Below are 12,446 nucleotides of genomic sequence, written 5' to 3'. Positions count from 1 at the left end.
TTTCAATCAGATTCTAGGTTGCTGAGTTCTAGAGTAGCTGCTACAAACCGCTTCAGGACAAAAGCCAAGCTTTTGAGCTGCGAATTTCCCTTTAAATACGCGGAGAAAGCCATTAAAACTTCCACCAAATACCAGTTAAAGCAAGGATACATTCGCAACATGTATCTGACTAGATCAGTTACTGCATTAAAACGAGTATCTTATTACCTTGCATGTGTTATCCTGGGGAAAACTGCACATTGTTTTTTTTAAATACTTCCCGTCAAATACAAATAATTCTTTGCAATATCAGTTTATAATCTATGGATCAAAATTATAACGTGGAAACAAATCTCAAGCAGCCATTCTAGTTTCAGTTAATAGATCAATGTAAAAAAATTACACTTTGATCTTAAATTTCAATCAATCTCAATATTGTCATACAACATGGAAACAGGCCATTTTGCCCACCATGTCCATGTCACCCAATGGGCACTCATCTGTATTAATCTCATCTTCCAGCCCTTATTGATGATATGTAACATTTAGTGAGAAATTTATTTAGTCAGAGGGTGGTGAATCTGTGGAATTCTTTGCCATGAAGGCAGTGGAAGCCAAGTCAGTGGATATTTTTAAGGCAAAAATAGATAGATTCTTGATTAGTACAGGTGTCAGAGGTTATGGGGAGAAGGCAGGAGAATGGGGTTAGGAGGGAGAGATAGATCAACCATGATTGAATGGCGGAGTAGATTTGATGGGCCAAATGGCCTAATTCTACTCCTACCACTTATGACCTTATGAACATTTTGAAGAAAAATATGGAATGCTGGAAACACTGTATTTTGACAGTAATTTCTGATTCAATCTCAGATTTAACCTACAAATTTTCGATAACCTTAGTAAAACATTGTTGCTTCTGCTCAAAGAACAATAAAATGAATGTGATGATAATCAATGTTACAGGACAGATCCTCATGGCACTTAGGTCGGTAAACGGTTCAGGATGTTTTTATATTTAAGTGGCCATGACATATTCTATTCTTGGCACATACTGTTATATTTGTTATTACAAACTCCAAAGCTTTTGAAAGAATGTTTGTGAAAAAACATTGCATTTACTTATCATCTTTCATAATTTCCTGATTGACCTAGGCATTTTATTCTTTCATGTGTTGCAAGTCCAGGGATTTAACGAAGGGTCGCCCCCACTTCAAACTGCTGTTGATTTATGTATAAAAATGTTCATTTCCCGTTATGGTTTGAACATCATCCATACATTGTAAGCTTGAAGGGCCTGTCCCACTTACGTTAATTGTTACAAAGGAGGCAAATGTAATCTAACTTCTTGAAAAACTGCAATACATGTGGTGATGGTACTTCTACGGTGTTGGCAGGCGGGGTGTTCCAAGATTTAGATCCGGCGAGGATGAAGCTAAAGCAATATATTTCTATGTCAGGGTGGAGTGCGACTGGGAGGCATTCAAGTTCTCGGCTTCTTGCTGCCCTCTAGGTAGTAGAAGTGATGAGTGTGAAAGCCCAACCATCGATAGCCGCTCACATAGTTCTATGTTACCACATCCACTCCCTACACATGTGGGGGTAATTTACAGAGGCCAATTAACGTACAAACCACCACATGCCTTTGGGATGTGGGAGTAGACCGAACGGTCACAGGGAGAACGTGCCAGCTCCACATAGACAGCACCCAAGGTCAGGTTCGTTCCTCGAGTCTCTGCCGCTGTAAGGTGAATTGGAAAACTGGACTGCAAAACAACTTCAATAATCAAAGCCATTACTTTTAGATTTATAAATGGCACCAAAGGATCGGGCAGTGGTAGGGCGCCAACAAGGCCGACACTGAAAAAAACAAATCGAGATTATTAGTAAAGTTGCAGAAGGGACATGTAATTGGGTGATGAGAAGAATAAAGTAATTATATTTTATTGAAAAGTAACAATCTAAGTAGAATAGTCAAGGAATTTGACAATATAAATGCACAAATGGTAGAAGTACAGAGTATTGAGGTTATTAAGGAAAACAAAAAAAACAATTCTTTCTTGACATGTAACATGTTGGACTGAATATCTGGAGAAATATTCAAATTATGAATGAAATGATAAGGACAATTATTGTTGCAAGAAACAATTTCATAAGTGACAGGAGCAGAATTAAGCCATTTGGCCCATCAAGGCTATTCCGCCATTCAAGTTCAAGTGAGTTTATTGTCATGTGTCCCTGTATAGGACAATGAAATTCTTGCTTTGCTTAAGCACACAGAAAATAGTAGGCATTTACTACAAAACAGATAAATGTGTCCATATACCATGATATGCTCCAAACCGGCACGGCCTTGTCGGCTTCGGCAGCCGCGGGCTCCAACCAGGAAGCGGCCGTTCCAAGTGGCCCAGCCGCCAAAAGGACTCTCCCGACGCCGGGGCAAGACCACCCGGTGAGAACGGCCAGGAACATCGGGCCTCCGTAGAGGCAATTGCGGTGGCCTCAATAGGCATGACTTTGGGGTGAACATGGGGTGGGGACTGGACATTGTGCCTTCCTCCACAGTGCTATCCACTGTGGGGGGATGATTTTTTTGTCTAATTGTAGTCCTGTAGGTCTGTGTCCAAGATGGCTGCCGTGAAGAGAGAGTGGGCGCTGGCGCGAATTGGTTGCCGCTGCTCCCTCTTCACACTGTTTTTGATTTTCTGTTTTTGGATTGAATCCTGTTTTTAATTTGTGTCTCTGTGATGTCTTTATTACTTGTTATATTCCGATTATATGTTATTATGTAAGGTGTCCTTGAGATTTTGTATGAAAGGCGCCCATTAAATATAAAATTTATTATTATTATTATTATGATATAAATATATACACACATGAATAAATAAACTGATAAAGTGCAAATAGCAGAAAGTGGTTATTAATAATCAGTTTTGTCCGAGCCAGGTTTAATAGCCTGATGGCTGTGGGGAAGTAGCTATTCCTGAACCTGGTTGTTGCAGTCTTCAGGCTCCTGTACCTTCTACCTGAAGGTAGCAGGGAGATGAGTGTGTGGCCAGGATGGTGTGGATCTTTGATGATACTGCCAGCCTTTTTGAGGCAGCGACTGCGATAAATCCCCTCGATGGAAGGAAGGTCAGAGCCAATAATGGACTGGGCCGTGTTTACTACTTTTTGTAGTCTTTCCTCTCCAGGGCGCTCAAATTGCCGAACCAAGCCACGATGCAACCGGTCAGCATGCTCTCTACTGTGCACCTGTAGAAGTTAGAGAGAGTCTTCCTTGACAAACCGACTCTCCGTAATCTTCTCAGGAAGTAGAGGCGCTGATGAGCTTTTTTGATAATTGAATTTGAAGTTCTTGACCCTTTCAACCATCGACCCGTTGATATAAATGGGGCTGTGGGTCCCCCTCCTACTCCTTCCAAAGTCCACAATCAGTTCCTTGGTTTTGCTGGTGTTGAGGGCCAGGTTATTGCGCTGGCACCATATGGACAGTTGCTCGATCTCTCTTCTGTACTCTGACTCATCCCCATCAGTGATACGTCCCACAACAGTGGTGTCGTCAGCGAACTTGATGATGGAGTTCGCACTGTGGTTGGCTACGCAGTCATGAGTATAGAGTGAGTGCAGCAGGGGGCTGAGCACGCAGCCTTGAGGTGCTCCCGTGCTGATTGTTATCGAGGCTGACACATTTCCACCAATACGAACAGACTGTGGTCTGTAGATGAGGAAGTCGAGGATCCAGTTGCAGAGGGATGCGCAGAGACCCAGTTCTGCGAGTTTGGTAACCAGTTTGGAGGGGATGATTGTGTTGAATGCCGAGCTGTAATCGATGAATAACAGCCTGACATATGAGTTTTTGTTGTCCAAGTGGTCCAGTGCGGAGTGGAGGGCCAGCGAGATCGCATCCACCGTTGATCTGTTGTGGCGGTACGCGAACTGCAGTGGGTCCAGGTTTTTGTCGAGGTAGGAGTTGATTTGCTCCATGATCAGCCTCTCAAAGCACTTAATCACGTTAGTGCCACTGGTCGATAGTCATTGAGGCACGTCACCTCACTCTTCTTGGGCACCGGAATAATTGATGCCCTTTTAAAGCAGGTGGGGACCTCAGACCTCAGAAGTGATAGGTTGAAAATGTCCGTAAAAACTCCCGCCAGTTGGTCCGCACAGGTTTTTAGAACACGACCGGGTATACCATCAGGACCAGGTGCTTTTCGGTGGTTCACACCTCTGAAGGATTTCCTGACGTCGGCCTCTGTGACTGAGACTGATTCAATCATCCTAACCCCATTTTCCTGCCTTCTCCCCATAACAAGATTTACAAACACCCAGATTTGCTATTATTCACCCTTTTTGGAAATTGGTCTTGAAGTGGTCACTGAAAATAAACAGTGGTCTGAATATTCATATCAAACAATGGATTGAATCTATCCAAAAATATTAAGGGAACAGGAGCAGATATGGAATGTTGCCTGATTTGTTTTCCCCACACGGCTCATTAAATACAGGGCTAACAACAAGAGATTTTAAGTTGGCAACTGTTTTTCCAGTTTTTAAACAAGGTCAGAAGTGTGATCTTGGGCGTTATGGACCGATTAGCTCAACATTAAATCACTGAAAACACTGGTCTATTATAAAGGAAGCACTTAAAGTGCTTGTAGCAAAGGTAAAAGTAATAATTCCTAGCTAGCATGAGGTTTCTAAAAGGCAGGATATGCCTCACAAACCTGGTGGAATCCATGAGGTTTAAAAGGTCTGCACTGGACCAAGCACAAAAATGTGCCGCAGATGCTAGAAATCTGAAATAAACCAAAAAATTAGCAACAATGTGCACAGGTCAGATTATATCTGTTGAGAGTGAAACAAAGTTAAACAGTCAGGTTGCATTGAATCATTAGTGATTCAACAGTGCTTTATTTGTCACATAAGCAACTGCACAGCAACATTATTTTTGCATATTTACACATGCTGGTGCCGCCATTTTTGGTGTCATTTTTCAAAGTCCAAACTCCAGTCAACCCGCACGTGCGATGTACTGGTGCAGTTCCCTCAAGCCGACGTCCCTCTCCTCGCCTGGTTAAGTAAACTGTGGTAACTTAACTGTGGTTAACTAAACACGTTATGTTAAACTGGACCCATGGTGCTGATTTCCACAGGCTTTTAATAACATTTCTCATAAGACATGGATAGGCTAAAGGAAGTTGTAACTCTGTTGCATACTTGTGACCAGCTCTGTCCGTGGAGTCAATCCTGCAATCAAAGAGCAAACAAAAACTGCTGACGCTAGAAATTTGAAAAATAAATAAAAAAGCACCAACAATATTCTAGAATTGATGAAAAATCCTTGACTTGAAACTCCTTGTCTAAACCTTGTCTGCTCTCCCTCCTCTTTGACCAAATGTTTGATCATCTTTGGTCGTATATGGGTCGATGTCAAATCTTATTTGGTAATGCTCCTGTAAAATGTCTTGCAAAATCGAACTCATTTGTTTGTGCAGGCTGTTCTCATTGAAAGTAATAGTTGATCACCATCAACACAGAAAATACACAACAGACACTGGCTCTTCCACTGGCCATCTTCACACTATCCAGGAGGGAGCAGGCAGGGGGTTCCTCAAACTAACAACATTTTGGTTAACATTTACATTTTACTTGAAATGGAAGACTTGACTTGAAATTTATTTGTAAAGCCCATCAACTTTAGTTCTGCATCTAATTTTCAGCTGGCTGGGTCCCTCTCAAAAACAATTTTCTATAGTCCCTGTTGGCAGGGTGCAGACTCAGTAAGTAGGTAATTGCTGGTACATAACAGACCCCAACTTAGCTGCTTCACGAGCACCAGATATTGCAGTTAAAACGTGTAGTATGGAGCTGCTGATGCTGGTTTAAACTAAAGATAGACACAAAAAGCTGGAGCAACTCAGCATATCAGACAGCATCTCTGGAGAAAAGGAATAGGCAGTTGGTCATGTAATTAAAGCTGTAAGTGTATCATCATATTTAGTGCTCTGGGTGCCATGGAAAAAGATCCTCTGTGCTTATGAACATTTGGTCGAAGGAAGTCTTCAATTCATCTTTGTCTGCAGATGCCAACTTCCTGATTTATATTTACATTAACTTCAATGCAAGCGATACAAAATAAGCAGGCAATTGCTTTTTGGACATTTGACACCTCCCCCAATAGGTCTATTGAAAATGTCAGTAAGCTTTTTATAATTGCCTCAAATTTGAAGACTTGTGCGATGATACTGTAGATAATATTTGCATTAACTCTACAGGACACTCTTTTTGTGTATAATAACTTCTATTAACATGTTTTACACACGGTAAACAATTTCTAGTGTTTACCCTGGTCAGAGGGCTGATACCAGCATGTGAACAGTGTTAGGAAGAACCAGGTCTTGTCCCTTGACAACCATTTAAAAGCAACCCACTGTGTAAGCCATTATATGAATTAAATTCTTCTTGGGAATTTTGACACTGATTTCTATCTCCCAGTACGAAACACAACTGCACATTTCCTTCTTTAGCAAAATATTAACAAGCAATTCAAAGTCAAAGACATTCTCAGGTTAGGCTGTACAACCTGGTTAATAATTAAATAAATAGAAGAAAACCATTCCCAGGGAGTAAATTGCTGTAAAAGTAATGACTTTAGTGCATTGGCTTAGTCCTCAACATGGTGCACCAATCCAAGGATATAAACAGAGATTTTAGCATAAATAAATTGGCCTACAATGCACTCAAATGTACACATTTTCATTGAAGCGCTAAAAATGTAGATATATAGACCCCTGCATGTAAGAGGTTAAATATAAGTTCACTGAAGTCCAAATCAATTTTCGTCTTTGACTGTACAAGTCATCATCGGGTCAGAACCCGGGCCTCGAGAGTCTGCGAAGCCCGCGGCCAATGGCCCGATGGTCTGCGGAGCCCGCGGCTGGGGCCACGGAGGCATCCGGAGAGGACCTGGAAGCGATAGTGGAGGTTGGTGCTGTGGTCGATAATGGCGCTGACCGACGGACGAGGACTGACATGTGGAAGTGAGGACGCTGCTGCCGTGAGGAAGGAGCAATGGGGGAACCGGCGTGCAGGGGACTGCAGTGAGGGAGAGGGAGAACAAAGGGGGACCTGGTACGGGGATACTTTGTAACAATGGTAAGCGTCCTTTATGGGCGACTATTTGCATACTTAGGTATGCAAGCAAAGAATTTCACTGTGACTTGTCACATGTGACAATAAAGTATTCCATTCAATTCAATTCAAATAAGCTTGCATGTTATGCCTTTTGTATCCACATTGGATATGCAGATGAAACTCATGTTTAATACATTATCCTGAACTGCAATTTGTAGCCAAATGTACACCTCTGACCCACAAGCTACAAATGATTGAAAAATAACCGCTCATCTGTGCATTCAATGATGTTAGGTGAGAAGAGATAGTTGGGAAGAACAACCTGCACATCTTGGAATAGCCCAGTGGAATTTCTAATATCTACCGAATGTGACAAAGATAACATTGGTTTAACACACCTTAAGGCCCATATTTCGAGGAAATATAAACAGGTTACACACTGCTTGTGTGTTTCAACAGGGTGGGGAAACAAAGGAATTTGCGAATATAGGTAACGTCATTAAAAAAAAACAGTACTCGGCTTAGTTTCTTCATGTGCAGAAGTTATATGAAAACTTGGTTGGAGCATATTTAGGGTAATGTGAACTATTCTGGTCTTAATATTATAAAACTAAGGGAGGGGCATGGAACGAGGTAAACCTATTTGCGATAACAAAGAGAGGCTACACACAAGTTTGGCCAGGCTGGTGTTTTTTCTCTAGGAATAATAGACGTACTGCACTCCGCAAAAGGTCTTGAAGATTGTGAAAGAGCCAACATAAAATAAATGCTTTAACTTGTAGATGATACTCAAATACAAGCTAGAAAATAATCTTAGAGAGTCCAATATGGAATTCAGAAGGACATTTTTTTTTTAATGTGGACAAATTAACTGAAGGACTGACTGAAATAAACAGAAAAGCTGATGCATGGGCTGACAGAGGTAGTTGAATTGTATGAATCGACCGTCAGTCACTGTGGATTTTGCTGCACTTAACATTAAGATGCATCTTTCACTGAATCATTCCATCAAACATGCCAATAACATACTCAGTACTTATCCTTGTTTGTTTGAGAAGTCTTATCAAGATGCATTACTCTCACTCACTCTTAGTTCAAATGTTTCTGGGGCTTCAATCAGCCTCATCTCTGTAACCTCAATATTACAACTTCCTGAAATATCTGCGCTCCTCAAACTCTGGTCTCTTGATCATTGCCAAATTGCTCTCACCGTCAGTGGTTACTTCAATTGAACAAGGTCTCAGACTTCGGATTTTCCTCGAACTTTTAGCAAGCCCTTAAAAACTCTCCTTGAACAAAGATTTGGTCACTTTTTCCAAAATCTTCGTCATAGTCATAGAGTGTGGAAACAGGCCCTTCGGCCTAACTTGCCCACACCAACCAACATATCCCATCTACACTAGTCCCACCCGTCTGCGTTTGGCCCATATCCCTCCAAACCCATCCTGTCTAATAAAAGAGGCAGAGGTGACAGAGGCAGTAGTAGGATAGATAGATAGACTGTAGATGAGACCTCCTCATGTGTACCTCCTCTAACCTCATCTGCTGCATTTAGTGCTCCCGACATGACCGCCTTTTCATCAGTGAAACCAAGCAGGCCTAAGTGACAATTTTGTTAAACACTTAGCTCAGTTCACCAAGGTCTGCTGGATCTCCAAGGGGTTGCTAACCATTTTAAGTCCAGATTCACATTATGACCTTTCTGGCCTGGGCCTCCTCCACCGCCAGAGTGAAGCCACACACCAAGTGGACAAACAGCACCTCATATTATGCAGGTAGTTTACAACCCAACAGTATGAATAATGAATTCTCCTTATTAGGTAGCTAATTAACAACACTTTCTCCTTCCCCGTCCCCTCCCACCCAAATCCTCACCTCTGGCTTCACATTTCACACTTCTCTCCTTATTTTATAAGTTCATAAGTTATAGGAGCAGAATTAGACCATTCCTATAAGATAGGCATATCTATCTTTCCCATTCTCCTGCCTTCTATTCATAACCCCTGATACCCTAACTAATCAAGAATCTGCCAAACTCCGCCTTAAAAAAGTCTATCAACAGCCTCCACAGCTGTCTGTGACAATAAATTCTACAGATTCACTGTCGTCTGACTAAAGAAATTCTTCGTCTCCTTTCCAAAGGTACGTTCTTTTATTCTGATTCTATGGCCTCTGGTCCTAGACTCTCCCAATAGTGGAAACATCCTCTACACATCCACTCTATCCAGGCCTTTTCTTTCACAGCCTTTTCTCTTGTACCCATCGCTGTCCTTTGACTATCCATCTGCCAAGCACAACCACCCCCACCCCTCCTCGGTATCCACTGATCATTTGCCAGGCTTTGTCATGGACCCACCTCTCTTCCAGCTTTCTCTAAGGAAGCAAGCATCAACTGGTCAAAATTATTAATTATTTTGTTGAAGAGTGAATATGGAAGAAATAACATATGACACCCTGGACGAATAGGACCTCATATTAAGCTTGTGTAGGTTACGTCCCAACGGTATGAATGTTAAATTCTCCATTTTCGGTAGCAAACCAACAGCAGTGTTTTCTCCTTCACCCTGAAATATGAAGTACTCAGTAAGTCTAATTATAGTGTCTTCCCTAAAATCCTTGTGCTTGAAAATAACTGAAAATTGTTTCTGCAGACCCAACAGAAGTATATACAAAATCATTTATTTTTCCAATGGTACAAGTTATAATATTTCATCACATGTTCATAATATCCAGAGTACATGCATAAAAGAACGAGGGACTAGATATCCTTTCATAATGGAATGAAGCCTTAGATATTCCATTTCTCCGTGCGAGCTTCGATGGACTTCACTAAACCAGCTCCAAGAATTTCAAAGTCTTCGATAATAGCCTCCACATTGGGGATAATTTGAAGTCCATTTTCTCTTGTTTCCAACATCCTAGCATTGACGTGGGAAGTCTGTAATTGAAGAATGAAGTACTCATTGAAGCAACATTTAATAATTTTACTTACATGTGACAAATTAGCTGAACATGTTCGATATAAATGAAGGAGAAACAAAACAGTACAGTACAGGAATAGGCCCTTTGGTCGACGATATGTGCCAAGCACGATGTCAAGTTAAATTATTCACCTCTGCCTGCATATATCCCACTTTTTCCTGCATTTCCAGGTATCTATCCCAAAGTCTCTCCATTGTCTGAGGTGCTGACAGGAGATTCTGTGGCGACGGGCGAGACTCGACGATGATGTGTTGCCTCCTTGGTGCCAGGGTCCAAGACGTCTTGGACCGACTTCAGAACATCCTCCAGGGGGAAGGTGAGCAGCCGGAAGTAGTTGTGCATGTAGGCACAAATGACGTGGGTAAGAAGAGGAAGGAGGTTCTGCAACGTGGGTATAGAGAACTAGGTAGGAGGCTGAAAAGCAGGACTTCTAGAGTGGTTATCTCTGAGTTGCTTCCAGTACCTTATGCCAGTGAGAGTAGGAACATGGAGATAGAGGATCTGAATGTGTGGCTGAGGAGTTGGTGCAGGGATTTAGATTTCTAGATCACTGAAATGTCTTCTGGGGCAGGGATGACCTGTGCAAAAAGGACGGGTTGCACCTTAATGGGAGGGGGACTGATATTCTGGCAGGCAGGTTTGCTAGTGCTACACGGATGGGTTTAAACTAAATGGGGGGGGAGGGTGGAGTCAACAACGTGGAAGTGTAAGACAATACAATAGGCGCAGGAGTAGGCCATTCGGCCCTTCGAGCCAGCACCACCATTTAATGTGATCATGGCTGATCATCCACAATCAGTACCCCGCTCCGGCCTCCTGTCCTCCGTATGCATGCAGTTAACGGGAAAGAGAGTATAGGAAAGGTCACGTTTAAAGTAACAGGGCAGAGGAGTGGGAACCAATGCAAGGAGACAGGGGGCCATAAAAGGAGGACAGAAGCAAAAGGTGGAAGGGAGATGAGAAAATCAAACCTGAAAGCTTTGTGCCTTAATGCATGGAGCATTCGTAATAAGGTGGATGAATTGAATGTGCAGTTAGTAGCTATGGGATATGATATAGTTGGAATTACGGAGACATGGCTCCAGGCTGGGAGCTAAGGATGCAGGGGTATTCGATATTCAGGAAGGATAGACAGAAAGGGAGGTGGGGTGGCATTGCTGGTTAAAGAGGAGATTAATGCAATAGCAAGGAGAGACATTCGCTTGGATGCTGTAGAATCGCTATGGGTAGAACTGCGAAATAGCCAAGGGCAGAAAACGCTTGTTGGAGTTGTGTACAGACCTACAAACAGCAGTAGGGAGGTTGGGGATAGCATCAAGCAGGAAATGTGTGTTGCAAAGGCACAGCAGTTATCATGGGTGACTTTAATCTACATATAGATTGGGCCAACCAAATTGGTATCAGCGCTGAGGAGGAGGATTTCCTGGAATGTATACGGGATGGTTTTTTAAACCAATATGTAGAAGAACTGACTAGAGGGCAGGCCATCCTAGACCGGGTATTGTGTAATGAGGATGGGTTAGTTAGCGATCTTGTTGTGCAAAACCCCTTGGGCAACAGTGACAATAATATGGTGGATTTCTACATTAGGATGGAGAGTGACACGGTTAATTCAGAGACTAGGGTCCTGAACTTGAAGAAAGGAGACCTTGAAGGTATGAGACGGGAATTAGCGAGGATAGACAGGCAAATTATACTTAAAGGGTTGACGGTGGAGATGCAATGACAAAGATTTAAAGACCACATGGACGATCTCCAAAAATTGGTCATATCTGTCTGGCGAAAAAGTACAACGGGGAAGGCGGTTCAACCGTCACTAATGAGGGAAATCAAGGATAGTGTTAAATCCAAGTGGCATATCAATTGGCCATAGGAAGCAGCATACCGGAGGACTGGGAGAAATTTAGAACTCAACAGAGAAGGACAAATGGGTTAATTAAGAGGGGGGAGGGGGGGGGTGGAGAGCATGAAAGAAAGCTTGTGGGGAATATACAAACTGACTCTAAAAGTTTATTTAGATATGTAAAAGGGAAAAGATTAGTGAAGACAAATGTAGGTCCCTTACAGTCAGAGACAGGTGAATTTATAATGGGGAAACAAGGAAATGGCAGAACAGTTAAACAAGTAATTTGGTTCTGTCTTCACTAAGGAAGACACAAATAATCTCCCAGAAATACTAGGGGACATAGGATCTAGTGGGAGGGAGAACCTGAAGGGAATCCACATTAGTCAGAAAATGGTGTTAGGTAAACTGTTGGGGTTGAAGGCAGATAAATCCCCAGGGCCTGATGGTCTGCATCCCAGGGTACTCAAGGAGGTGGCCCTAGAAATCACAAATGCATTGGTGATCA

General features: G+C 42.3%; 1 protein-coding gene across 1 annotated transcript in view; it reads right to left on the bottom strand.

Moving 5' to 3' along the window:
- Positions 1-9,776: 9,776 nt before the first annotated feature.
- nol6 (nucleolar protein 6) overlaps positions 9,777-12,446 on the bottom strand; it is an 88,951-nt gene continuing 86,281 nt past the window's right edge. The window contains exon 26 of the mRNA XM_033032152.1: positions 9,777-10,051. Coding sequence (XP_032888043.1) covers positions 9,902-10,051 — 150 coding nt within the window. The 3' untranslated portion in view covers positions 9,777-9,901. The remainder of the gene's footprint in view (positions 10,052-12,446) is intronic.

This window comes from Amblyraja radiata, chromosome 1 (genome assembly GCF_010909765.2).
Source record: "Amblyraja radiata isolate CabotCenter1 chromosome 1, sAmbRad1.1.pri, whole genome shotgun sequence".
Classification (NCBI taxonomy): Eukaryota; Metazoa; Chordata; class Chondrichthyes; order Rajiformes; family Rajidae; genus Amblyraja; species Amblyraja radiata.
Note: the sequence above shows the minus strand (reverse complement) of the source record. Positions and strands in the feature narration are given on the sequence as shown.